This window comes from Symphalangus syndactylus, chromosome 1 (genome assembly GCF_028878055.3).
Source record: "Symphalangus syndactylus isolate Jambi chromosome 1, NHGRI_mSymSyn1-v2.1_pri, whole genome shotgun sequence".
NCBI lineage: Eukaryota > Metazoa > Chordata > Mammalia > Primates > Hylobatidae > Symphalangus > Symphalangus syndactylus.
In genome coordinates, this window is record NC_072423.2 from 85821627 (window position 1) to 85848646 (window position 27020).

General features: G+C 55.1%; 1 protein-coding gene across 2 annotated transcripts; it reads right to left on the minus strand.

Moving 5' to 3' along the window:
- Window positions 1-1128: 1128 nt before the first annotated feature.
- Window positions 1129-26559, minus strand: TNKS1BP1 (tankyrase 1 binding protein 1). Of its 2 annotated transcripts, none has more exons than XM_055281234.2 (12): window positions 26420-26559; window positions 23350-23508; window positions 21647-22280; window positions 19387-19456; window positions 14085-15440; window positions 9922-12083; window positions 3957-4320; window positions 3557-3707; window positions 3290-3426; window positions 2373-2530; window positions 2017-2089; window positions 1129-1569 (listed from the first exon to the last, which is right to left on the minus strand). In XM_055281234.2, exons 2-11 carry the CDS (start codon window positions 23441-23443, stop codon window positions 2029-2031), a joined length of 5187 nt encoding a protein of 1728 aa, XP_055137209.2. In that variant the 5' UTR covers window positions 23444-23508; window positions 26420-26559; the 3' UTR covers window positions 1129-1569; window positions 2017-2028. The 2 variants fall into 2 exon arrangements, with proteins under 2 accessions (XP_055137209.2, XP_055144662.2); XM_055288687.2 differs by lacking the exon at window positions 26420-26559 and adding an exon at window positions 23791-23856.
- Between the last annotated feature and the right edge of the window lie 461 nt (window positions 26560-27020).

Genomic DNA, 27020 nt, shown 5'->3' on the forward strand with positions numbered 1-27020 from the left:
GTGCGAGCCACCACGCCCAGCATTAGATAATATTAAGATGAGACTTTAGATGGGTAGAAAGCCATGGTCTGAATGTTTGTGCCCAACATTTGTTAAATGTTGTTAAATTCCTAACCTCTAAGGTGCTACTAGGAAGAGAGGGCTTTTCCGAGCATGGTGGCTCAGGCCTTAATCCCAACACTTTGGAAGGCCAAGGTGGGCAGATCACTTGAGGTCAGGAGTTCAAGATCAACCTGGCCAAGATGGTGAAACCACGTCTCTATTAAAAATACAAAAATTAGCCAGGTGTGGTGGTGAGTGCCTGTAATCCCAGCTACTTGGGAGACTGAGGCAGGAAAATCACTTGAACCTGGGAGGCAGAGGTTGCACTGAGCTGAGATTGCACCACCACCCTCCAGCCTCAGTGACAGAGCAAGACTCCATCTCAAAAAAAAAAAAAAAAAAAAAAAAAAAAAGGGAAATGTTTAGTTCATGAGGTTGCAGGTCTCACAAATAGAATTAGTGCCCTTATAAGAGAGGCCCCAGAGAGCTCCCTTGTCCCTTCTACCATGTATGCGAGGATGCAGCAAGAAGGCACTCTCTATAAACCAGAAAACAGGTCCTCACCAGACACTGAATCTGTTAGTGCTTTGTTCTTCAGCTTCCTGGCCTCCAGAACTGTGAGACATAGGTGTCTGTTGTTTATAAGCCATCCAAGTCTACAGTATTTTGTTACAGCAGCCTGAATGGACTCAGAGTGTCTCCCACAAAAGATTCCCCCTTTCTCCATTAGATGTGGCAGAAGACTCCAAGCCCTGAAGATGGCCGAGCCACAACAGGGAAAAAGCCCGGGCTCTGAATGACTTCAAGGTGCAGAGTGCCCCTATCACCAGCCCACCCTGGACTGTGTCATGGATGAAATATAAACCTTTTTGTGTTAACTACTAAGATTTAGGGGGTGTCTGAATTCTTGATCAGCCTATTGTAAACCATATACCCTTCTCAGTAATGTAAGTGAAAGGGAAGTGACACATCCAATGTCAGAGTGAGCCCCTGGTGGGGCAGAGTGGGAATCAGCATTTTCCAACTACAGCCTTGGAAGAGGAGATGGGCAGCCATGACCACGCACCACCACCTGGACAGCACCAATTCCCAAAAAACTTTATTTATTGTTTCAAGTGGCAAAATGTCATTGGTCTCTGTGGGGTACCTGGTGGGGCAGAGGGAGACCTGGGGTGAGGCAGGGGTATAGTCCCACCCATTATAAAAATCAAAGGCTTTTATAAAAAATGCTATAAATTGGTATCAAAAGAAAACCCAAGGGAGGCTGGAGGAGGAAGCAGAGAGGGAGAGGGAAGGAAGAGAGGAAGGGACAAAACCTTCAACCACTAGTGACGAAATCCAGGGAAGGGAAGGTGTGGGGGGAGTTGGGAAGGTGATACAAAGTGCATAAATGTGCCTCCCCAGATGCTCCTCAGAGGTGGAGGGGGACAAAGGCTGCAGCCTGGGGCATGGTGGGGCTCCAGCCGTCTCCTCACCCAGGGACCCCACAGGAATGGGCACTGCCTGAGACTGCCAGGTGGGAAGAACCTGCAATGGTAAGGGAGGAAAAGACATCAGGGAAGGACACTGTGGAGGCTTCAGCTACCTCTCCCCTACACCCATCTTGGTGCCCCCAGCTAAGCCTGGTCATGGAGCCTGGTAAGTGCCCACAGGGTCCCAGACCAGAAGGGTTGGCTGACCACTCTCCGTCCAGCCAGGGAGCATGGGGGGACTGTCCCTGAGCACAGGGAGGCTGGCTAGGATGGTAGCCCTCCTCCTCTTCCATACCAGGCCAGACAACACCCTGAGCTCCCTGTGGACAAAATCTAGAGGAGTCAAGGGCCTACCGAGTCTCTGGAGCTTGGCTTCACCTGCTGTTTCTTAACCTTGCACAGAAAGGGGTGGGAGCTAAGAGACAGAACGGGCACGAGGCCTCCCAAGCCTCCAGGGCAGGCCCTCCTCAGACTGGATCCAAGCCCAGGAACCTGTCCTCACCTCAGTGACTTCTCAGACCTTCTTCTTCTTCAGTTTCAGGGCTTGAAGCCAATTGGGTGACGATCCTTCTGACCTAGGAGGCAGACGGCAAAGGTCCAGAATGCAAACTTTGAGGAAACTGAACAAAACATGGAGACGTGATAGGGACAGAAACCACCCTCTAACAAGAAGAGGCAGTCTGGGGCCTGGCTGCAGGGACCCAAATTCTGACACCATCTTCATACCATTCACCTGGGGCATGTCCGACTGAGGCTCCTCTTTGAGCCTCAGTTTGCCTCTTCTGTGAAGTGAGAGTTTCCCTTTTCATCAGGGTAATACAGTGAGGTCAGCAGATGCCCACAGCTTAGGTCACCTACCCTGAGGATTTCTCTGGCTTGGGAGGTAACGTGAGGGGCTTCCCCAGCCCTGGGACCTTGCAGGATTTCGAACGCTGGACCGCGGACTCCTTCTGGCTCGACTTGCTCTCGGCCGGCTCCCCCTCCTCAGCTGAGCGATTCCGGGGGCGCAGCTTGGCCTGAGAAACAAGTCCAGATGCAGATATATAGTAGAGGGACAGGCAGTAGGATTCTCAGGGGGTGAGACCTTATCTCAAGAGTGTGCAGTCCCCAGAATCAAGCAGAGACCCCTCTGCAGTCCTTTCACCCCAAAGGATGGGAAGTCAGAGATGCACTTCCCACAGAACTGAGCTATGCCTTGCACACCTTTCTGTCCTCAAAAAGATATGGCAGGATTGAATTCAGACAAACTGGGTGGGACAAAGCCAGTGGTGACTTCCCACCCCTGTTCCCTCTGCCTGCAATGCCACCCCACCACCCCGGCTCAGAAGCCAACTCCTGTGCCTGCCGCCAGCTAAGATCAAATACTTACAAGAGGCCTTCTCCAATCCACCCTCCACTCCCCTTCCCCTCCACTCTGCTGTTAGGAAATAACTCCTCTCTCTCTGAACAGGCCCAGCCCTTATCTGTGCCTCTCCTCAGGGACACCTAAACTTCTTCCCTCATCCAGGCTAATTATGGGCATCATGTCTCCCACTGCCCCTGAGGTTCCAGGACAAGAACACGTCTTGTTCTTCTTTCCATCCCATTTGGCACACAGCACAGGGCCCAGCAGGGCACAAAGGGATCTTCTGGAGCCCTCAATGGAGAGGAGAGTGAGAGGGGGAATGGGAGAGGGGACAGGGGAATGAATTGATGGATGGAGAGAAGAAAGACAGCATGCAAGGTGGCCACCTGGCCAGATGGCTGGACATGTTTGCTTAATGATCAGATGGTACCTTCAGGGCTGAAGGGCTCAGGCCAGGAAAGAGGTTGACTTTCAGCCCCTTGGTGCCCAACGACATCCGTGTCCGGCGGCTCTGAGGTTCCTCCACTACCTCTTCATCTGAAGATGGCACCCGAGATGCCCGTGGCTCTGCAAAGGCCCAGGAAAGGGGCTCAGTGAAGGCAGCACACCCAGACTCCCCAAACCCGTAGATCCTGCAAAAGCTTGGCCTAATGCCCCAGAGATCAAGAGACATCACAAAATAATACATCAGCCCTACCCGTAGAGTCCTGGAACAGGCGTGCGTCCGAGTCTGCTGCCTCCGACAGGCCCAGGGTACCCCCAGGCCGAATGGCTGGGGCCCGGTGCCCACGCTTGCGCCCCAAGTTGGCACGGCTCCGATACATGGCACTGTCGAGGATCTCGGTGTCCTGCTCGGGACAATGGTGACACCACTGCCATTACTGCCTCATCCCACAGGAGCCCCTCAACAGTAGCTGACCAGGAGCTGGACCCCTCCTGCAGCTGGAGCTTCACGTTCACATGATGCACCTACAACCCGCTTTCTGCCTCCTGGACTGGGACTGCTCAGGGAAGCTCTGCTCAGGGAAGCTCCAGGAATGGGGCTCTGGCTGCATTGCCCTCACCCACCCACTGTCTTGGGCTCACCCTCCACTGACCTCAATGAAGGAGAAGTCCTGACTGGGGGATCTGGCAGGAGGGCCTTGGGAGGGTCGCCGAGAAGTCTGTGCTGGCCCCTGATCGCTCCACCTGGCTGCTGAAGAGCCCCAGGTGCCATCCACGTCTTCTGTCTGGCTGGCCTCACCATCAGGCTGGGGCCTCCAGGAGGGTGGAGAGTCCCTGCGAGGCTCCAGCACCTCCTCCTGGGCAGCACCTGCCCCGGCTCCTTCCTCCAACAGGCCCCCAAGGCCCGAGGCCGCTGACTCCCTCCGAGCCACCGTCCTGGAGCTGCTGGCTGCCAGCATCTCCTCCAGCAGGCCCTGGGAGCCGGAGGGTGGGGGGCGGGCTGGGCACCTGCCAGGGCTGTAAAGGGGACAGAGAGAGAACGAGATCATTGTGAGGCCCCATCTCCCTGCCCTGAAGCTTACTTCACAAGCTCCTTCCCCCAGCCCCCAAACTCTCCCTTGCCCTCCTTCCCATGCTTTTTCCAGACTCCTTCAAGAAGGACACGGTCAGGGCCTTGAGCAACACAGCACACAGGTGAAGAGCTGAGCCAGTCTGGCAGGTTCAAATCCCTGAGACCCTGGGTGAGGCCCCTTCCCTGGAAACAGCTCAGGCTCCTCTAACTGCACGGAGTTGCTGCAAGGATGAATGAAAAATCTAAAGCACTTAGCGCAGTCTTGGTCAGCATGCACCCCAGATGGAGCAGCCATTATTCCTGCTGCTGTTGTTGTTGGATGCTAGCAATGTGTTCCCTCCCAGGGCCACGTGCTCGGGCAGTCACACTCCTTGGGGTGAGCCAGGTACTGGCCCACCTGCCTCTCCAGACTCATGTTGTCTTCAGCCCCCACGTTATGCCTCTTCATTCCCCAGGCTCACAGAGCAACCAGGGACCATCAAAGACACCTGGCCCTCACATGCTGCTGACTTTGAACGAGCTGCTCCCTCTTCTGGAAAGCTCCCCCCACCACACTGTCCCTGGTGGTACTGTCCCCTTGGTTCAATTCCGCTTCCAAAGCTGCCCTGCCCCCTCCCAGCCACCATGGCCGCCTCGGACCTACCAGCCCTGGGCTCCAATCCATGCCAGTTCCTGCTTCTGTCCTGTGGTTCTTTGTCCCCACAGCCTGTCGGTGAGCTCCTCAAGGGCAAAAACGGGGCCCTTTCTGCCTTTATGCCCCCAGCACCTGACCCAGAGCCTGGCTACGCGCTGGACTAAGCAAATGTTTGCCAAGCAAATGAGGGGATGGGTCACCTTGGACCTCCATGCAGCATATGCATCTTCTGTCTGCTGCTTCCTCAAAACACAACACAGCTGGACACGGGATGCAGGGCTCACGCCTGTAATTCCAGCTACTTGGGAGGCCAGGGCAGGGGGACCACGTGAGCCCAGGAGTTCAAGACCAGCCTGGGCAAAATAGCAAGACCCCCATCTAAAAACAAAATACAAACACAGCAGGAGCACACCACACACTCTCTAACTCATACTACCCACCCTGTCCAGCGGCCACTCCCCAAAATGACAAGACACATTCACATTCATCACACACACTCAGGCAGAGAACTTGTGTGCTGTTTGTCACTCCCCCAGATGAACCTCGCACCCACCACGTCTACAGACACGGCACAGAGCCACACCTGACACAAACACGCGCATCCCCGCGCCCCCACCCCCGCACACACACACACTCATACCATGCACAGAGGTGTGGGAAAGGCTGGCACGGCAGTGCCTGGAAGCCAGGCCCCAGGTTCCCACTGGGATTAAAGCAAGAGGAGAGTTGGGCAGGTGAGTCAATACCAAGCAGGAAGAAGCGGCAGGGAGAGAGAGCATGAGTGGCAGTCTGTCCTTCCACAAGCTGCTGACAGATGGAAATTAAAGTGGTCTGGGGAGAGACATTGGGGGAGGAGGCAGTGGCGGCAGCAGAAGTACAGTAAGGCAGCAGAATTGGGAGCTGCCCTGGCTGGGGGCCAAAGCCAGCTCACCCTGACAGCCAGCTTAAAATCAGGGAGGATTTGGAGGGAGGGGGCGGCAACAGCACCCCACCCAGCCTCCAGAGGCCGGGCCCAAAGCCTCTCCCTGGGGTGGGGCAAAAGAAGGCTAAGGGCAGGCCCCATGAGCTAAAGAGATGTAAAATGCCCAGGTAGCTAAAAAGATCCATTCCAGCCAGGCGCGGGGGCTCACGCCTGTAATCCCAGCCCTTTGGGAGGCCAAGACAGGTGGATCACCTGAGGTCAGGAGTTCCAGACCAGCCTGGCCAACATGGTGAAACTCCATTTCCACTAAAAATACAAAAATTAGCCGGGCATGGTGGCAGGCGCCTGTAATCCCAGCTACTTGGGAGGCTGAGGCAGGAGAATAGCTTGAACCCAGGAGGTGGAGGTTGCAGTGAGCCAAGACAGTGCCACTGCACTCCAGCCCAGGCAACAAGAGCAAAACTCTGTCTAAAAAAAAAAAAAAAAAAAAAAAAAAAAAAAAAAATCCACTCCTAAAGCGAGAGGTGGCCCAAGCCACTCAGGCAGAGGTCAGTGAGCTCTGGAGGTGGCCTTGAGGAGTGGAGAGTGGGGAAAGCCCAAGAAAGTGCAGCTACGTCCACCCCGCTGGACTAAACCCCACTCGCCCTTCACCCCACCTTAGGAGCAGCTTTTCTACCCCTAAGCACCCAAATCACGTACAAGCTGAGCCCCTCCCAGCACGGGAGCAGGAAAGAGGGGTAGTTAGGAACACAGGTGCTGAGTCCTGCCACTCCAGGACGCAGCTAGGCTCTGTCTCCTCCTATGCCTGTGGCTTTGACCACAAGTTACTTGTCCCACTCTGAACCTCAGTTTCTTTATCTGTAAAATGGGGATAATAAAAGTACATAAACTGTTCTAGTTTGTTGGCAGAAATATGTGCCTAACACATAGTTAGCACTTGACAAATACAACAAATTATTAGGATAGTCATTATCATCCTCAACACGGGTCCCTGGCCAGAGAGGATGTGCCTCATCTTGTCGCATCTATACCCTTCACCTGGTCTAAACTTTAGAGTACCCTGAGGACCAAGACTGTATCCCACTCCACCCTCCACCACTGCTCCAGAGGCAAACATGGCACTGGAACTACAAAACGTGAATATCCCAGTGTTCTGAGACCTGAAATGAGGGAGGGGTGAAGCTGGAAAGATGTGTCTAGAGAAACAGCAGCTGACCTTGACCCCAGAGAGACAGGGAGGGTGCCCAGAGAAGACTGCAAGGCTTGGGCCCAGGGGGACAAGAAGAACCCACAGCCGCCAGCCATGGGAACCGGTGCAAGTTACACTGCCTCTCTGGGTCTCAGTTTCCCTAGTTTTTGTGAGGACCAATTAACAAAACCCCATGAGTACTAGGAGTAAGTTACTCCCAACTTACAGACGAGGAATCGGAGGCCCACGGAAGAGAATAAACTTGCCCAGGGTCATAGAGGTGGTGACAGAATCAGAATGCAAGCCTGGCAGATGGACCCAAAGCCAGACCCCTCTGAGCTATTCTCAAGGACTTCTCGTTACAAAGGGAACCTCCAAAATTTTCTTTAAAGAGAAAGTGCCCATAGTGGGCCAAGCATGGTGGCTCATGCCTGCAATCCCAGCACTTTGGGAGGCCGAGGTGGGTGGATCACCTGAGGTCTGGAGTTCAAGACCAGCCTGGCCAAAATGGTGAAACCCCATCTCTGCTAAAAATACAAAAATTAGCCGGGCGTGGTGATGTGCGCCTGTAATCCCAGCTACTCGGGAGGCTGAGGCAGGAGAATCGCTTGAACCCAGAAGGCAGAGGTTGCCGTGAGGCAAGATTGCACCATTGCACTTCAGGCTGGGAGCCTGGGCGATAGACCGAGACTCCGTCTCAAAAAAAAAAAAAAAAAGAGAAAGTGCCCATAGTGTAGAATTTCCCTACATCAGAATTTCCCTGCTCAGAACACTAGGTTCTTGGACATTAGCCAAATTAGCTTGGAAAATACTGCATTACTTGTCTTTAAGGTACTAATATATGCTAATATACAGACTAAGTCTTCTGTACCCAGCATTTTCCAAACATATTCACAGACTGGTACTCTTTAGGACACCTGTTAGTTAGAAAAGGCTGCCCGAAAGCATAAAATTTAAACAAGCCCCTGGAATTCCTCTCTAAAGCAACTGTTTCTGTTCAGCTTTTGAGAAGCCATGCTTTCTGTTAGGAGCCACGCTTTCTGTTGCATACAATGAGGCTCACCTGTATGGCATCACTGCTAACCCCTGAACTCAGGTTAAAGTCAACACTGGCCAGATTATGGTAACACAGCCACAAAGGCCTGGGTGCTTTAAAGACACAATGAGACCAAAGCTCAGTGAGTGCTTCCCTGCTTCTCTGACACTATCCTCCTCTTCCCCTAACCTAGTCCTATCACAATCCCCCCCCCACCTCCCTCCATCCTAAACTAAGGGAACAAGATGATCACTTTTCACTTCTTAAGAGCCACCCCACACAGAACGGAAAGGCAGAGAGCGGTGGGTCCCACAGCGGCCACACCTGAAAGCAGTTAACATATACAAGTGAGAAAGAGGTACTCCTGACTCTTTGCCCTTAAGGGGTCACACTACCTTTCGACCCTCCAGTGGAGAGGATAAAAATCACTTTCCTGCTTCACAGAGCAGCTGTGAAGATCAATGAGGTAAGATGTGTGGTTAAGAATGGGGCGTGCGAAGTTCTATGAGTCCCAGGAAGAGAAATCAGTAACAACCACACCAAGCCTGGACTCTCCCCTGCACTAGGAACATTAAAGCTGGAACTCTGCACTTCCTGAGTCAAACCCTGAGAAACTGAGGCTCAGAGCCCAGCAACCTGCCCAGGACCACAAGGCCTCCCGACTCCTAGTCCTGCGCCCTCCCCTTGTCCCTGCAGTCCTCAATGAAGCCTCAGTGGTTCCCTGTGCTCCGTCACCACCCTCTCAACGGCCTGCGTCGACAGGAAGCTCCCCTTAAATCCCCCTGGGTATCTCCCTGGGCCCATCTTCCTCTCTCCCTTCTCCTCCTCCATCCCAAATGCCTCTCCTGACTCCCCAAGACCACCATGATGTGCTCTAGCCCCTTCCTGCTCCTCTCCTCCCACCACCAACCCCTTCCACTTATAAAAGCCCCTGCCCCACACTTCCCTTGCCTTTCCCACATACCCAGTGAGAAGCTCCCACTGTGGGGCTGGAAAAGATAACATTTTCTGCTCACTAAAGGGAATAAAAGCGAATCTCAATGGATGCAAATGTTAACAAAACAGATGCGATGCCTTTTTAGCACCTTTCTCAGCTGCAAAATCGTCTCAGCTGGTTTTAAAACATCGATGAAACAGATTGTGCTTGGCTTGCAAAGCCTTTGGAAAGTTCTTTCAGCGAATTTGCACATAGAGGCCAAGGTCATGGGGCCAGGTCCCCATACCCTTCAGGTTCTTGAACTTGCTATTCCAGGCTTCATGACAGGACAGGCAAGAAGCACCAAGTCCCTAACCTCTTTGAGAACCCGTGGGTGCCACTGTCCACTCCACTCCTGGCTGTGGTGGCCCCGGCCAAAGACACAGAATTCTCTGCCCTATGCCTATGAAACCACCTGTGGCTTCAGGGCTGAGAGGCCTGAGGAACGGCTACTGTGTACAAGAGTAGAACCCATCAGAAACCATCCAAGCTATGACATGCACCATTTCCTCCATCACAGTCACAATTCCAAATCACCAAGAAAGTTCAAACACAGGTTGCAAAAGTAACACATTAGTCATCCTTCAAAAAAAGAACTCACCTGTATGTGTATCATATTTCAATTTTTTTTTAAGTAGAATTAAAAATTCTTAGTCCAAAATGTCTCAATTATCCAAACACTAAAAGTCCTCAGGAAAAACTGTTTCTTCCCTCCTCAGAAAGGTTCCGACTTCTTGGACAGCCCTCACACGTTCCCTCCCACACTTGGGATGGGGCTCCGTTCATTACCTGGCTCCGAAGCTGAGGGCTTCTCCTGTCTCCATTCCAGGGTCTGCAGGGTGTGGCTCCAAGGAAGATGAGGAGTCATCTTCACCCTGGGTCTCTGGCCCACTTGTCTCACCAACCCCCAGCTCCCTGGCCTCCAAGGGGTCTCTGGCCTCCAGGCCAGGAGACAAGCTGCCATTGTGCCTCAGGCCAGGCTCCGGGCACTGGCTCACCCCACCCACCCCATGCTCCCTGGCTTCACTCGGAGCCCCAAAGAGCTCCACATTCCGGGGTGCCAAGTCCTGGGTCCAGTCCATCTGCCCCACTCCACATCCCCGTAGCCCCTGAGAACCTCCAGACTTTGGGTCACAGGTCACCTCCAAATCCCTCAGGCCCAGATTGTTACCCCAGTCCATCTGGCCCACCCCAAGCTCTTTGTGCTCTCCAGGACTGCAGACTGCCCCTGGGGCCATGTTTCTCAGCCCGAGGTCAGGTGTCCAGTCTGCCTGCCCAACTCCACGCTCCCTTGATTTAAGGAACTCTCCGGCCTCCACACCTGACCAGTCAGTCTGCCCCACGCCACTCTCTCTGGCCTGACTGTGGCCTCCTCCCTCCCCGACCTCAGCCAAATCTTTGCTCTTCACATTAACATCAGAAGTCCAGTCCTTCTCCCCAACTCCGATTCCCCCGGGCTCTTCAGACCCTCCACTTTCCAAACAGCCGGCCAGGTTCATGTCTCTCAAGCTCAGGCCACCTGACCAGCCCATCTGTCCCACGGCATTCTCCCTGGCCTCGCTTGAGCCCCCGGAACTCACACAGCTGGACACTTCCAAGTTCCTGAGACCCAGCTGGTCAGTCCAGTCCACCGAGCCAGCTGTGGTCTTCCCAGGAGGCACAAAGTGACCACCTCCCATCTTGCTAGAAGGGCTAAAGCCAGCACCACTCACTCTGTCATTGCCAATGATGCCAAACTGATAGCTCCTCTCACTGGCCTCGATGCAGAAGTCCCGGCTCCAGTCCTGCTGCCCTGGGCTAAATGCTGCCTCTCGCCGGGGGCCAACACTGAGGCTAAACTCACCGACCCAGCCTCGCTTTCCCATCTCCCCATCTTCCAGGTCAGCACTGCCAGGGCCCCGAGCCCCTGCCTGCTGTCTCTCCTGATGCCCTCCCACCTCCTGGCTAGCATCACTGTTTTGCCAGCTGCTCTGGTCTCTCTGCCCGAGTGCCCCATCCAGCACGTGGGCAGTGCTAGGACTGAACAAGCCCCCTGATTCTCTCTCTCCTGGCCGGCCAGCATCCCTGCTGCCCTCTCCAAGGCTGTCTTCCACACTTGGAATCTTCTTCTCAAATTCCTCATCCTGTTGCTGGGCTTCCTCGGGGCTGAACCCAGAGCTCAGGGGTCTCGTTCCAAAGCCTCTGTCCTGGGCATCAAGGGTCCTGGAGCTGCCACCGCTGCTGTAGTCCCTCATCCAAGTGCTCTTCCCAAACTCCTGTTCCTGTGGCTCTGCACCCCGGCTGCCATAGGTGCCGAGTGACACATCTCTCTTCTGAAATTCCCAGTACTGCTCATCGGCATCCTGGCTGCTGTACCTGCCATGGTGGTCCCTCTTCCCCAAATCTTGGCCCTGCTCGTTGGCATCTTGGCTGGCATAAGCACCCAGAGAATCTCTCTTCCTGAATTCCCAGTCCCCGAGGCTTACATCTCGACTACTGTAAGTACCCAGTGAATCTCTCTTCCCGAATTCCTGGTCCTGGAGTTCCGCATCCCGGCTGGAGTAAGTGCCCTGGGAATCCCTCTTTCTGAACTCCCAGTCCTGAACATCTGCCTCCTGGCTCCGCTGGGTGCCAAGCTGGGCTGGCTTTCCAACTACCCGGTCCTGGGCTGTGAGCGCCCCTGGGGCAGACACTCCACTCTGGTCTTGGCTGCTGCTGGCCTCCATCTCCTCCTGGCCGATGCCACACCTGCTGGCCCACTCCCTGGTGCTCCCTTCCCCTGCTCCTTGCCCATACTTGCTGGTCCAGTCCCTCTCTCCGAGACCTGGGTCTCCTCTAGGACTTGCACCCCCAAGGCCATAGTCCTGAGAAGCACCTTGACACCAGCTGGAAGGACTGAAACTGCTGGGCTGTGGGTCTCCTGTGATCCCAAATTCACTCTGCAGATCTTTCTGGGACCAGCCAAGGAGTCCCTGGGAATAAGAAAAAAAGTAGACAAAGAAACAACGATTAGATTCAATTGGGGTGGGAGTCAATCCAGCAGAGTCAGCGCTGCCTAGTGCCTGAAAGCCCCACTTTGGCAACAGACAGCTGTGTGACCTTGAGCAAATCACTTAACCACTCTGGGCCTCGGCATCCTCATCCTTAAACGAGGATAATTCCTATTGCATGGGGCTCGTGTGAGAGGATTAAATGAGATCATTTAGACCAAGCACTCAGCATGGTGCCTGGCATGCAGTGGGCACTCAATCGATGGTCCCATGGTCATGTTTACAAGTCTTGGGCAATACTTGGCTAACAGCCAGGAGAGGAGTGGTCTTCACACAGGAATGGCGGGCAGTGCACTTTCCTTTTGATTAGGAGAGGTCAAGATTCAAAGCCTCTCTGCGACTTCCCTTGCAAGGCAAGGTTCCAACACCAATGACAGCTTTTCCAGCCCATCCTCCCCCATGCCCCATCTGACCCCCATCCTCCTATAAGTACCCAGGCCCTTCTTCCCCAACCAAAGTGCCATCTGCTCAATCTTCCCCAGGAAGACCTCTCAGCCCTCACCCTGGCCCAGGAAAGACAGGAGGGGCAGCCTCTGGCACAGGGGAAAATCCCAGCCAGGGCTTCTTGCACCCCACCCCCCACCTCACGCTCCCTGACTCACCCTTGTGGGCGGGAGAGCCCTGGGCTCAGGGCTTCGGAGCCGGCCAGCCTCATCCCTCAGCGCAGCGTTGGCCAGCAGCCGCTCCAGGATAGACATGCTGGCCTCCCCATCCCCAGGCTGGGCCATGGCCCCCCGCCCCCAACCTGCCTTGGGGCTGCTGGGTGCGGCCAGCTGGGCGCAGGGATAGGGCTGGGCTGCTCCCCACGCTGGGACCTGTCCGACGGCTCTGGCGCTGGCTCTCCCTCACCCTGGCCCTGCTCCCTCCGGAGCAGCTGCAGCTTGGGCAGCCCCGCCCAGGAGCCAGTTGAGTCACCCACATCCCGGGACAGACACACCTACTGCAGGAGTCAGCTTAACCCCTTCCTGCTCCTCCTTCTCCCCGCCCCCCAGCCCCTAGAGGCCCCCAGGCTCCTCCTTTCCTGCAGCCCCGCCCCTTACAGCCCAGGCCTGGCTTGAGAAATAAATTTCACAAGCCACCTGGCCCCCAGCCCTTAAATTCAGAGGCAGCCTGGTAGGAGAAAGGGCACTGGGCCGGGAAACGGCGCTGGCCCAGGCCCAGCCACCAACTTGCTGGGTAACTGCACAAGGCTCGCCTCCTCTGAGGCCTAGCTGCCTGTCTACAAAGCAGGTCTGGAGCTCAACGTTAATAACGTTTGTAAAAGCCAACACTTCTTAAGCACTTAGGATGAGCCAGGCGCTATTCTTGGCACTTTAGACATTACAGATCATTGAACCCTTGCCAACACCCTCGGAGGTAGAGCTCATCTTGTTATCCACATTTTACAGATGTGGAAACTGACGCAGAGGGCAGAAAAGTCACTCTTTTAAGGTCACACCTGGGCAAAGGAAAGCAGAGCCAGGAGATGAACCCAGGAGCCCACGCTCTAAATGGCTACACTATTTTGCCTTGAACGATATTCCCATAATGAGACTGAATACGCAGCACCTGCCACACACTGTGCCTAGAGCTTTCCGCCTCGCATTTACCCACAATATAACTCTAAGAGGCCAATGCTACTATCAGGAAAGCACTCTGAAGCTCAGCAGTTAAGGTACATTCTTCCCAACACCGATCAGCTAGCGAATGCTGGAGCTGGGATACAGTCTCACACGAAACCCCACACACCGTCCTGTGTGGCTCTGCAGAGCTACAATCTGCAGGTCCACAGCTGCCTTGCTCGCTACGTAAAATCCATGTTCTCGACACGTAAAATCCATGTTCAAGCTCTCGACACGTAAAATCCACGATCAAAAGAATGAAGCCCACCCAAGCCCTGGCCTCTGTCCCCAGAAGTCCCACTCTCCCTATGCCCATTCTCACCTCAGAGCAGGTACTTGGGGACTGTGCGTCCTTCAGCTCAGATCCAGCTCCCCGCCTTGCACCGCCACCACTGGCTGGTGGTGAAGCCAGGAGGTCGTCCAGCCAGCGGGAGCTGCTTTCAGGGCCCGGAGGCTCGGGGGACGCCCTACACAAGTCTTGAGCCTCTGTCCTGGGTTGGGTGGTCTCAGCCCGGGCTAGGGTCACGGCCTCCTCCTCAACAGGCAGTGCCTGCCCAGGCTCAGGGGCATCAGCAAAGAGAACACAGGGCTGGTCAGGGGGTGCTGGCTGCTCCTGCCCCAGGACCGGCTCTAGGATGGGCAAGGCTGCCTCCCTGGTAGCCAGGGGGAGAGGGGACTCCTGTCCAGCCAAGGGCTCCTGTGACTCGTATCTCTCCTCTGCCTGCTGCAAAGGTAATCCAGGTGTGCCCTCAGTTGTAGGCAGGGGCTCAAGGGGTACAGCTGGGAACTGAGGTTGACTCTCCCCATCGCCCTTCTGGGTGAGGGACATGCTTGGATCATCCCCCTGCACCCAGGAACTTCCTGACCCACTTGGAGCTGACCCGGCCCCTTGACCCTGCTGAGACACTCCTTCTTCCCCGCTGGAAACGGCCAAGTTGCCAGCCTCAGCAGCTTCGGCGGCCTCACTGGCTTCAGTGATGGGGGAGGGAGGCGGGGAGTCCAGCCGCCACACGCCCAGACCCGAGGGCCGCGTGGGGAAGGTCCATTCGAAAGACTGTGATAAGCTCCAGTTGGACTCTGCCCCAAAGGGACGATCCAGGGCCAACTGGCTCCCCTGGCCTTGGGGCAGGGCAGCCAGCGAGCCCCCCAGCTTCTCCTGGTCCTGGCCGGGTGACTGGAGCACACCTTCGGAGAATCGGCGCTGAACCAGGCTAGTGGGGCGGAGGTGTGCGTCACCCTTGGCCTCCTCCTCCCCGCCAGATGGAAACGTCCGAGTGAGATCCAGCAACTCACCCACCTCGATCAGGGGCCGGGGTGAGGTGGCAGGGGGCTGATCCAGGCTGTGAGGCTCCAAGACCTCAGGGGGAGGGCTGCTGGGTATGGGGGCCTCTGGAGCCCCCTCGGCAGGGAGCCCCGGGCTGGGGGTATGGCAGGAGCCCTCGTCAGGCAGGGCTGCACTTGGAGCTGATGGAGTCACAGGGGGGCAGGGAGAAGCTTGGGAAGCTTCAGGACTCTGGGCTTCCAGAAGCTGCGAGTGGCAGGGAGAACTATTGTCGGGTGAGTGAAGATGGGGAGAGTCAGGGCCTGGGCCTGAGGCTTCTGCGGGGAGGCCTGGGCTGGCAGGGCCTCCATTCTCTGAGGAGGGGGCTGGACTTGAGGGAATCCAGGGCTTGGAAATCTGCAAGAGAAAGGTCAAGAGCTGTCACTCACCTCTCAGCGGGGTGGGGAGGGTCCCCTCTGACCCCACACAGACCCCAGGTCAGCTTCTCCCAGGCTGGGAGGAGGAAACTGGAACCCGAGGGGGTCCTCTTGGGATAGATGGGAGGGGCCCCACAGACAATGCAAGGCAGGACTTCTCAGAGCCCCCTTTAGACCTTCTCCCCCAGAATGCGCCTATCCTTATTCACAAAGCATAATTCCTACCATCTCAGGTAGTTGGAACTCCTCACCCACTCAACCCAAAGCTCATCTGAGGATCTCCTCAGAGGCCACAGTTTGGGGTCCAGAACACCGGCTTTATAAAGGGAAAAGGAACATTGAGAATCTAGCTCTTGAGGCACCTCAGCACATGGGAGCCAGGAGGGGAGAGAGGGTTTTGCGTCCAAGCAGGACTCAAGGTGCAGTGCAGCTACAGAGCAGCTCGCAGGAGCGGCTACAGCGTGCAGGGGGTGCCCCTCATGGCACGGAAGGTGCCAAGGAAGCAGGAAGGCCATGGGACCCAGGCAAAAGTCACTGGGGGTTGTGACAGCCCCTGGCTTGAGCCATCCCAGCACTGCCTCTTACCAGCATGTGCCCTCCCTCACGTATGGCGGACACTTGGTCTCTCTGAGCCTCAGCTTCCCCATCTGTACATTAGGGCTGGTGGCAACAATGCTCATCTCCCAGTTAGGTGAGGGTGAAGGGAAATGTGTGCACTGGCCCCTCGGCATAGGACTCATGGGATGATGGCGGCAGAGAGTGGGGAGGACATGGAGAGAAGAGGGGGACAAACAAGGCACCAAGCACCTGGCACTCCACCTGTCCCCAGACAATGAAGCGAGTCTGGCTCCATCTGACCTTTGCCCTCTGCAGAGGTCATGCTTCCCTGGCTGCCCTCTCCCATGCAGTTATTTCTCCCACATCATCAGCTACTAGGCCTGGGCAAAATAAAGGGTCCTGCTTGCTTCTCAAGGTCCCTTCTGTTCCCTCCATGCTCACTCCCCTCTGCAACGTTCTAATTTCAAAGTTCATGCCCTTAAACTACAGCACACACAATTCTTTCTTGTTATCGACCCTTAAACACCCATCATTCCTTGAAAACCATAACCGCTGGATCACTGCAACCCTCTCCATCATTGCTGTGATAGCTTACAGTCAACTCCATAGCCAGATGCGACCCTTCCAGCCTCTGGTTTGTTGACCTCCTCTTCCCAGTGACTGTGCGACCCATCCTCTCAAGGTCACACCCTAGACCTCATCCTTACCAGTGGCTGCAACCTCTGCATCATCTCAATCCCAAGTATCCCGCTTGCCCATCCCCACCGCCTATCTGACTGGCTCACTCTATTTCCCCAATGCCCTCATTTTCAGCCCCTCTCGTAGCACAGCCCCTTAACCCTAATTCTTTCTCATTGTCCCCCACTCCCCTCACACCCTCACCTCTCTTCTTATCACCATTAACATCACTTTTTACCCAACGCTCAACTCCCTCATCTGCTTCATCACACTGTTTAACCTGTTTAAATACAGCTCTCCAATACAGCTGGGCCAGTCCTAGCCCAGCACCTGAGTAGCTGCATGTGGCTGGAGAAAAACACATAATCGTGACAGCTGGTCTCACTCCAGATTCACCACTGACCTCAAGCCGGCCTTAGAGCTGCCCAGAATCCCACGGCATTCCCCGTCCCATTCACTCCATGACTCTCCCAGGCAATGTTTTAGCATCTTCTCCCATCAGACCTCCACACCTCCCCCACCTCTCCCAATCCTCTCTCAGCTGATGGCCTTGCTTCCTGTTCCCTGAGAACACAGAGGCCACCAGCAGAGAACCCGACAACCGCCGCCCCCCACCCCCCCCACCTGGCCCCCTGCCACACACACACACACCACCCACTTCCTGCATGGGAGCCCAAGCACTCTGCTTCCCTTTCTGCTATCAAGCACTGTCCTCGCTTGGGGCTGAGGTCAATCCCTCCTCTCTCTCCTGCATCATTGATTTTTTTTTCCCTCTCTACTGGATCATTTCCATCAGCACACAAACTGCTCTAATTTCTTCTGTCTTGAAAAGCCAAAAAAGCAAAGCAAAAAACCACTCTTGACCCCACATCACTCACTAGCTACCACCCATTTTCTTGAAAGCCCTGTCTACATTCACTATTAATAGCCACAGTTCTTCTTGTCCCCTTCTCTCTTGAACCCACTCCAAACAGGCTTTCTCCTTTACCTTGCCACCTAACTACTCTCGTCAAGGTCACGGATGACCTCCCTGGAGCTGAATCCAATTCTCTGTGCTCACCTTACTTGACCTGTCAGTGGCATCTGACAGCTGATGGCGCCCTCCCCCAGTCCTGGAGGCTGCCTCCACTTGGTGGACTCTCTCACTATCCTCCCAGTCTCCTTGGCTGTGCCTCGAGGCCCTCCCCTCCTGCACCATCCCCACTCTCAGTAATCTCAGCCAGTCTTCGCAAGCATCCCTACTCTGACAATTCCCAAGTGTTTCTTTCAAATTTGCTCACTTCCCTTGAAGGCCAGACTTGACTACCCAATCATCCGCTTGACGTTTCCACATGGATGTCTGAAAGCCATCTCAAATTCGACAAAGCAAAACTCCTCCCATCTCCCCCAATCCTGCTTCACCCTTAGAAGTCCCCATCTCGACAACCATAAACTCATCCTTCCGGTTGCTCAGGCCAAAAGCCTTGGGGTCACCCTTGATTCTGTGCTCTCTATCTGAAAGTCCTTTCCACCATGCCTTCAAATTCTATCCAGAACCAACCACTTCTCCCCTTCTCCACCGGTGGCTACCTCCAGGGTCCAAGCCGTCATCATCTCTCACCTGGACTATTCCAATAGCACCCCCTGACTGGTCCATGCTGCTGATCTTACCTCCCTGCAACTGATTCTTAATCCAGTGGGCCAGGTGACTCTTTACAACTAAGACAGCAGCATCCCATGCCTCTCCTGCAAACCCTTCAAATGGCCTGTTGCTCTCACTCTAGCCAAAGTCTTTATAGAGACCTTCGAGACTTGACACAATCCAACCCCACCACCTGTCGGTCCTCACTACCACCTAACTCCTCTCTCACTGAGAGGCAGACATCCTGGCCTCCTTGCCAGGAAAGCACCAATGCCTTTGTACTTGCTGTGCCCTCTACCAAGAATGCTGCTCCCCAGACATGCATACAGCTCAGCCTCTGCCCTTCACAGTGACACCTTCCCTGACCACACTCGTCCTTGCACTCTCTACTCTACCTTGACAGCTATCCCAACATCCAGCTCCTAACAGGCACTCAGTCACTGCTTGCTGGATGGACAAATGAATCAAGTCAGATCTCCAGCTAGCAAGGGCTGTATGAGCAAGAAGGGCCATCCTGTACCTTGTTTACTCAAGAAAGCAGGTCGACCATCTTCAAGAACGAGAGTATGATGGGAAAATCTCAGCAAAAGGACTCACCCCTCTTCTGAACCCAGAAAAGGCAGCCCAGCCAGGGAAAGCACAGGAGGCAGACACAGCAGCTCCTGCCTCAGCCTAAGTTACTTACCCTTTGTGAGTACAGGTGCTCTTACCTCTCACATGGGACTAACCGGGTCTACTAGCCAGAGTTATCACAAGGATTGAGTTAGTTAACGTTCCCGGGACAGACCCAGCACATAGTAGGGACTTAATCAATGGTAGTTGCTGTAGATACTATCATTACTGTTTATGATGAATGGCCTCATGGCCTTAACCACACTTAGCCACTTTGGCGATCAAGAGCACTGGCCTAGGAATCAAAAAATCCCAGGGCCAGCCCTCCAGTGAGTCACTCTCTCCATGGGCCTCAGTTTCCCCATCTGAACTACAAGGAGAGTAGAAAAGATGATCTCAGATGACACTTTCAGCTCTAAAATATGTGATTCTGATTCATAACTGGAGGATAACTCACATCAGCAGGTAGCTCCGAGCTGGCTGTCTTAGCCAGGTCCCCGTTGAAGGCCAGGTCGGAAGGAAGGCCCCTGTGAGGGACGAAGACAGGAAATGGAAGCACGGAACGTTAGAGTCTGTCACAGAATGGAAAATGTGGGAGAGTCTCCCAGTGCAACTTTAACAGCACCCAAAGGTTAAACCCTCCTAGCCACTTACTCTTGAGCCCTGCCTGGAACTACTAGGGACACAGAATCTGTCCATTTTCCATTCGGCAAGTGTCCCAGAAAACAGTGCTTATTCCCTACCTGAGCATGAAGGGTTAAATTCCCCAGCTCCTTTAGGAAAAGCATCCTGGATGCCCAGACCTCTCAACGGCTCCTAAAAAAGATAACTCCTCTTTCCTTTAACCCATAAAGAGTTAAAGTTCTCCTCTAGCCAGGAAGAGTGCAGCTGGTCCTGCTGCCCTGCCAATACTTCTTGAAGAACTGCAGTGGGGGAGGGGAAGAGGAAAGAGTGATTTTCCAGGGTTGAAGTTGTTCTTAAGCCCTACTTGGAGTGAGGGAGAGAAGGAAGATGGCGGGTGGAGCCTAGCCTGGGCAAGAGTGTGACCTCACAGCACCCTGGTCTGGGACAGGCAAAGGACTAGCTCTGGGGCCAAGGCTCCGGACACTTTCAGGTGAGAGAAGGGCAAGGCCAGAGGGCAGGCCAGGGCAGGGCCCCTCAGCTTCCCGCTCAACCCAGACCACACCAGCCCTCGCCTTCATAGCAGCAGGAAGAGAAAGGGAGCCTCTGAGCCCAGCACAGCGGTCAAAGGCCCAAGGAGCCAGCCATACCTCAAGCTGGCTCTCCCAGCACTGAGGACAGCCTCTGTGCAGCTGATGGCTCCTGAGATGCCTCAGCCTCTTCCTCCAATGTCCTGTGCCCACCACCCCAAGAAGCACCTCCTGGCCAGCCTTGCTTTATACTAGTGGCAAATCTGGAGAAGCGTATCATATGCAAATATCTCCAACCAGCCAAAATCTCTGTGCAGACACTAGCTGGCCTGGCATCAAGATGTGTTCTTCTTGCCGGGCGCGGTGGCTAACGCCTGTAATCCCAGCACTTTGGGAGGCCAAGGCGGGCAGATCACGAGGTTAGGAGATCAAGACCATCCTGGCTAACACAGCGAAACTGCGTCTCTACTAAAAATACAAAAAAATTATCCGAGTGTGGTGGCGGGCGCCTGTAGTCCCAGCTACTCAGGAAGCTGAGACAGAATGGCGTGAACCCAGGAGGTGGAGCTTGCAGTGAGCCGAGATTGCGCCACTGCACTCCAGCCTGGGTGACAGAGTGAGACTCAGTCTCAAAAAAAAAAAAAAATTGCGTTCCTCTCTTACCTCTCCCATCAGATTCTACCTCACAGGCAGAGACTGTGCCCTACTCATCCTGACACATGCAGCCCCATCCCAAGACTGGCACACTGCTCTGCCCACTGTAAGAGCTGGCAGTTAAGAGCAGAGGATTTGGAATCAAACAAACGTCTGTCTCTGCCTCTTAACTTGCTGAGACTATGGGAGTCATTTTTGAGCCTCAGTTTCCTCATCTCTACAATGGATCTAATACTCCCTTGAACAAACAGGATGCCAATGAGGCAAAGTTTGGTGCCCAGCTGTCAGTACATAGAAACTAAAAATAAACTTCTTGGCTGGACATGGTGGCTCACGCCTGTAATCTCAGCACTTTGGGAGGCCGAGGCAGGCGGATCACCTGAGGTCAGGAGTTCAAGACCAGCCTGGCCAACAGGGTGAAACCCCAACTCTACTAAAAATACAAAAAAATTATTAACTGGGCATGGTGGCGCATGCCTGTAATCCCAGCTACTCAGGAGGCTGAGGAAGGAGAATCACTTGAACCTGGGAGGCAGAGGTTGCAGTGAGCCAAGATCACACCACTGCACTCCAGCCTGGGCGACAAGAGCAAAACACCATCTCAAAAAAAAAAAAAGTCTATTGTCTATTAAACTTCTATACTGTACATTTGAACTCTCTAACATAAATAAACCTGAATCAACTCTGTAAAGAAAACTACAACTTTAAAAGCATACAGTAATGATAACACCATCTGCTGGGGAATGATTTGTGACCTAGATCGGGATCTGCCTGTACTCACAGCACACAACCAACCTACAGGTAAAAGTCACAACCCTATATGGGGCCATGCACTTGGTCCCCAGCCCCCACCCAATCCCACCCCACCTGACCTCCAGGCTGCCACAAAATATACAACCTCCCACCCTTCACCTCTCCTCAGGGGTCTTGCTGTGCTCTTCCTGGCACTCTGCTGGAGACTTTACTGGCCCCTCCTGGGACCATTCCCTGGAGAGGGTGCTGCCATCCTCATCCCTGGGAGCAGTGGTCGTGCCGTAGGTCCTGGGGCCATACCGCGAGCTGCCATCGTGGTTAAAGGTGAGGCGGGAACCCCACAGGCGGTCAGGGCTGGCAGGGACCTCCTTCCGAGGCTGCTCCATCTTGGCCAGGATCTCTTCCACCGTGGTGGCCGCGAAGCGCTCTGAGGCTGGGCGGAAAGGGGCAGGGGCCTTCCGTACGCCCCCTGGGGCGGCACATCGAGCTGGGGGTGTCAAAGGGGGTGGCTCCTCTTTCCCAGCCTCCTCTTTCCCAGTCTCTTGGGTGGCTTCTCCTCCAGTGGAGGCCTCAACTGCAGGCCTTGGTGCAAAGGGAAGGGGGCGCTTGCTGCCACCATAGGGCTGGGGTCCTGCCAGCATGTTCATCTTCCTGGCAGAAGGCAACTCAGCCAGGGGACCCCGGGGAGGCCGAGGCCCAACAGGCACCAGCAGGCTGGGTTTGGCAGGCAGGGCTGGCTTGGCAGGCAGGGCTCGGGGTTTGGGCTTGACAGGGGGTTTGGCCCGAGTGTCACCTACCAAAAGGAAAGGGTTGGTGGGGGAGCTGTCAGAAGAACCAGGAAGCAGAACTTCTTTGTCTCCTGTTCCACCTCAACTCCCACCCTCCAATTTAAGAATATTCACATCTTTCTAGGCACAAGTCATATGCTACCTCTTCCATGAAGCCTTCCTTGATTTTCTACACACATCCCAAAAGCATCTTCTCCCTTCTTCAAACTCCCAAAATGTTTTAGCCGATTCCCCTTTTAAGCTGAAGCTATTTAAGGACCTACCTGGCACCTTATTTCTTCCTGTACTGTATTTTGTACCTAGTATAAGTTATAATTAAACAAAAGAATGAATGAACAAATGAGCCAATAAACAAATGCCTGCCTGCCCCTATCAAGCAGTCAGCCCCCCATATTCCCAATCTAGTTTTTTCACCTTATGTGACACTCTTCTCTATCATCCATAGTAAACTTTCAATCTCAGCTAAGCTTCTCTATCCTGCCTCCAGGCTGCCTCCTCTCAGCCACAGCACACTCCCAGGCCACCTCCCCACTGTCATCTGGTGTGTGACTGGGAATGCAAACTTACTATTGACCCAAGTCAAACAAAAGTAAATCTGCTACGGGAAGAAAAAAAACAGGACCAGAAATCTACCTTCTACATAAAGTTAAATGACCTTGGAAGTACTCTCGTCCACAGTCCTCCTGATAGAATCCCGTATCTCCTACACGTTCGGCTAAATATAAGAAAAGAATCTACACAAGGAGCCAGGAGGTCTGGGTTCAAACTCCTACCTGTACACTCCATTTTTCCCTGTGGGCCTCAGTTTTCCCCTCTGCAAAGCATGCAGCTTGATCCATATCATCTCAAAGGTCCCTGTCTGCTCTTATACCTGTTTGAGATTTATGATCCCAAACAGTTCTGAGTCTCAAGAGAAGCTGAGAACCTTTCAAACTCATCCTGCACTGCCTTGGTACTCCTTCCCTATCTCAACAGAATCATCACTCAACCACCCCCCAAGACAGAAAGAGGGGGCAGCCTCTGCCCTTCCCACCCCCTCCCAGCCACCCAGCTCCACCCTGCACCCATTGGTACCTGGCTCAGAGCCAGCAGGCACCAGCTCCTCCTCCATCTCCCGGGGCAGTGGGGAAGCCATGGCTGAGCTTTCCCTGAGAGTAGACACTTTCATCACATGCGGCAGACCCTCCTTGAGAGCGGGGAGGCAGAGAGGTAGGAGCTGGGGTGGCTGCAGACCTAGGAAAAGAGAGAGAAGAGAAGGAAAAAAAGAGTTGGGCGTTGCCAGTAGGTTTAGCAGAGAGAAGTCTCCTATTTCTAGCAGAGGCAGAGTGTGGGACAGGGAGAGAGAACTTGGGGTGGGGGAGGGTAGGAGGAGGTCAAGGGAGGTTCCCAGCAGCCATATCCTCAACTCTTCCCAGATCCTCCCCAACTCTTATCTCCTAACCCCAAAGTCCTAGCGCTTCAGGGAGTCATTCACTGCTCCCTCCTCTGACAAGCTCTCCAAGACACCCCACTTACAGTCCCCACAGTGCCCCTTGGGTAGGACAGCCCCGCTGGAGGTGTCTACTCAAAGCAGAGCTAGAGAGCTGCAAAGTATGAAGTCTCTCTGTGAATCACCTCACAGGAGACGGGAAAAACCCGCTCCTCCCCAACCTGGGCTCCGCCCCACTGCCTGCCTCCCCCTTCCCGCTCACCCTCCTTTCCTCTCTCCCTCCCTCCCGCAGCTGGGAGTGGTTCCCTCTCCCCCCTCTCCCTGTTCTCCTTCCACATCCCTGCCCCACTCTCCCCTCCCTCAGAGCTGTCTCATCCAAACACGGAAAAATAAGAAATAAAAAGTAAACATCTGGAATATATTTTTTTCTTTAATTTCTCAATCGCTTGGCTTCAGCTTGGAATTTGATGAGGTAAAGCCAGGGCCTAGTCCTGTTGCCATAGCAATGGCCTCCCACTGGATTTCCAGGGCCTAGCCAAGAGGAAGGAGGAGCCGGCCCAGGCCTGGGCTGGGAGAACGGGACAGGGCTTGAGAACATCCGGGGGGTGGAGTGACTTGGGGGAAAATTCCCTGGGGCTCCACCTTCCAAGACAGTCAGGGTGGAGCAGCCACAGCCTATGAAAAGGGGCTATGTGGGCTTCACTCACCAGCCTAGGGTTGGCTTTAAGGAGTTCTGAGGGGGACAGAAGAAATTAAACCAAGTGGCACAGCCCGGTGGTAGAAGCCTGCCACATGAGCTTCAGGATCTGATATACCAAGATTCAATGCTGGGTGGGTCTACCACTTTCTAGCCGTGTGACTTCTCCAAGCCTCAGTTTCTCCAACTGAAAAATGGGATTATTGAGACCCTGAGGGGGCTTACATGAAATAGTACATGAAATAGGCTTAGCACAATGCCTAGCACATAATAAGGGTTCAACAAATGTTGCCTATTATTACTGTGATTCCATTCAGTGTCACCAATGAGCTAACATCCCTGATAACCACCTCCTCCTCTTCCCTGACCCCAGGCTACCAGCATTCCCAGACCATTCCTTCACTCTCCCAGGCCCTAGTCCTATCACCTGTTCTTCAGATACTCCACCACCTCCTCAGTTCCCATCCTGACTCCTGAAGCACTCTCCCACCCACAAAAACATGGAGACCCTGGGGGATAGGGCCCTGCACCTCTCATGCAAGGCAGAAGTTTCCCTCACCTGGTATGCAGAGCCCTGGGGACAACCCAAACTTCTCCAACCTGCAAGGGGCATTGCCTCACTTAAAGTCACCCACTCCAGCTGGTCTGGGAAGACAGCACCAAATCCTTAAAAGGGACCCCCAGTGCTCAACCTCTGCAAAATCCAACTCCCCTCCCCTAACGCTGACCCTGCCCCAGGTGTTTCAAAGATGGGAGAGGGTATGAAGACAGTAGAGAAACCTAGTACTGTCAACCCATTGGTCAGTCAACCACCACGGAAGACTGCCCACTGTGGGTGGGTGAATAACTGTGCAGAGCCAGGCCAAGTGTGGTGGGGGGAGGGGCACATAATAGAAAAAATAAAATTAAAACACAAGATTGTTTCCTTGTCCTTGAACATTATTACTGGGGACATAGTGTGGGTGGTTGGAGATGGAAATGAATTGGCTCAGAACCAAAAAAATCCTTTCACCTGGGGTTCTGATGGGCCCCTCTGCGGTATGAGGGGCTGCAGCAATGAAGGCGGGCTCAGAGTCCCCAGGTGCGGAGGTGGCCACAGCAACTCAGAGACCCGAGCCAGGGGCCCCAGGTGACCAAGGCCACCAAGGCTGTGGCCAGAAGCTGCCAAATCGCAGCGGTTCTGAGCACTCCCCACCCCCAAGAGACCGGGGGTAGAGGGTAGCGGGGCAGAGGGTAGCAGGGTAGAGACGAGCTGACCCCTGGCAGATAAGGCCTCCAGAAGGGCTGGGCAGCTCCAGCCCTGGAGGGGACTCGGCGCAGGCGGGGTCGCCCCTATGGAGCCCAGGATCTCCAGCCGGATCCGAGGCTAGAGAGGTCGGCAGAGACAGCACGTAAACTGCTGGAAAGAGGGAGGGCCAACGGGAAGATGGAACAGCCCCGGGCAATGGGCTGTCTGGAGGGGCCCAGTGGGGAGCTCTGGACACAGAAGGGACGGCGGCAGCCGAAGAGGAGGAGGAGAAGAGGATGGAGGAGGAGGAGGGGGCGGCGGTGGTGGCAGAAGCGGAGGACCTGTGAGCGGGCTGTGAAGCAGCCGGCGAACAGACGGTGGGCTGCAGACGTCGATCAGGTGGGGGCGGACTGGGGTGGCTGGGGGCGTGCCGAAGGAGCCGGGGGAGGGGGCTAGCGCGGCCCGGGGGAAGGGGAGGCAGGGGTCCCTCCAGCGGCTCTGCCCGCCCCCGGCCCCGCCCCAAGCCCTCGCCCCCTCCCCCCTTTCTTCTGGCTCCGCCAGCACGAGCTCCAAACCATACCCCGTCCGCCCCCGCGCACACGCGCCACCTTCCCCCGGGCCTCAAGCGTCCCCAGCGCCCCCGGCCCCTGCAAACTTTCCTGGTGACCCCCCGACCACCACCACCTCAACCCAAGGTGTCGGCTGGAAAGCAACCACTCCTTCCATGCCCCTCCCCCGCCCCATGCCGGACCCCGCCCCCTCCTTCGCCCGCCCGCCCCCGCGCACTCACGCGCTCGCCCAGGATCCGGCTCCGCTCGGCTCGGGGCCCCGATGCCAGTCCCCGCCGCCGCCGCCGCTGCTACCGCCGCCGCCGCCGTCACCGCGGGACGAAGCCACTGCGAGCCCCGACGGGGCCCCGCCCCTAGCTCCGCCCAGGCCACGCCCCTAGGGCGCTCCATGAATATGCATGAGCCGGTGGAACCCGCGAGTGGGAAGCCTGTGCAGAATTCGTCCCACTGTCGGCAAACAGGCGCGGCCCAGTACTCAATTATTCATGAAGCTTGCAGATGAGGGGCCCGCCCCAGGCTCAGACCGGGGCGAAACTGACGCAATTCAGCCGGGAGCGCTCGGGTAAAATGGCCACCGAGACGACTGCCTAGAGAAACTGCCTTGGCGGCCTCTCCCGGGCCCCGCCGCCTGCACAGAGCACAGTACCATCGAGCTACGCTGGCAAGAAGGTAGCCGCCGGCGGACTGGAGCGGCTTCCTGGTACAACCACCTGAGTGCTGAGAACGCGCGCAACGTGGCCACTCTCCTGTGTCATTTCAGATTTAGAGCCACCGTGAAGAAGTCTGGCAGCTCTGCATTCTTCATTAGTGACCTTTATCTCC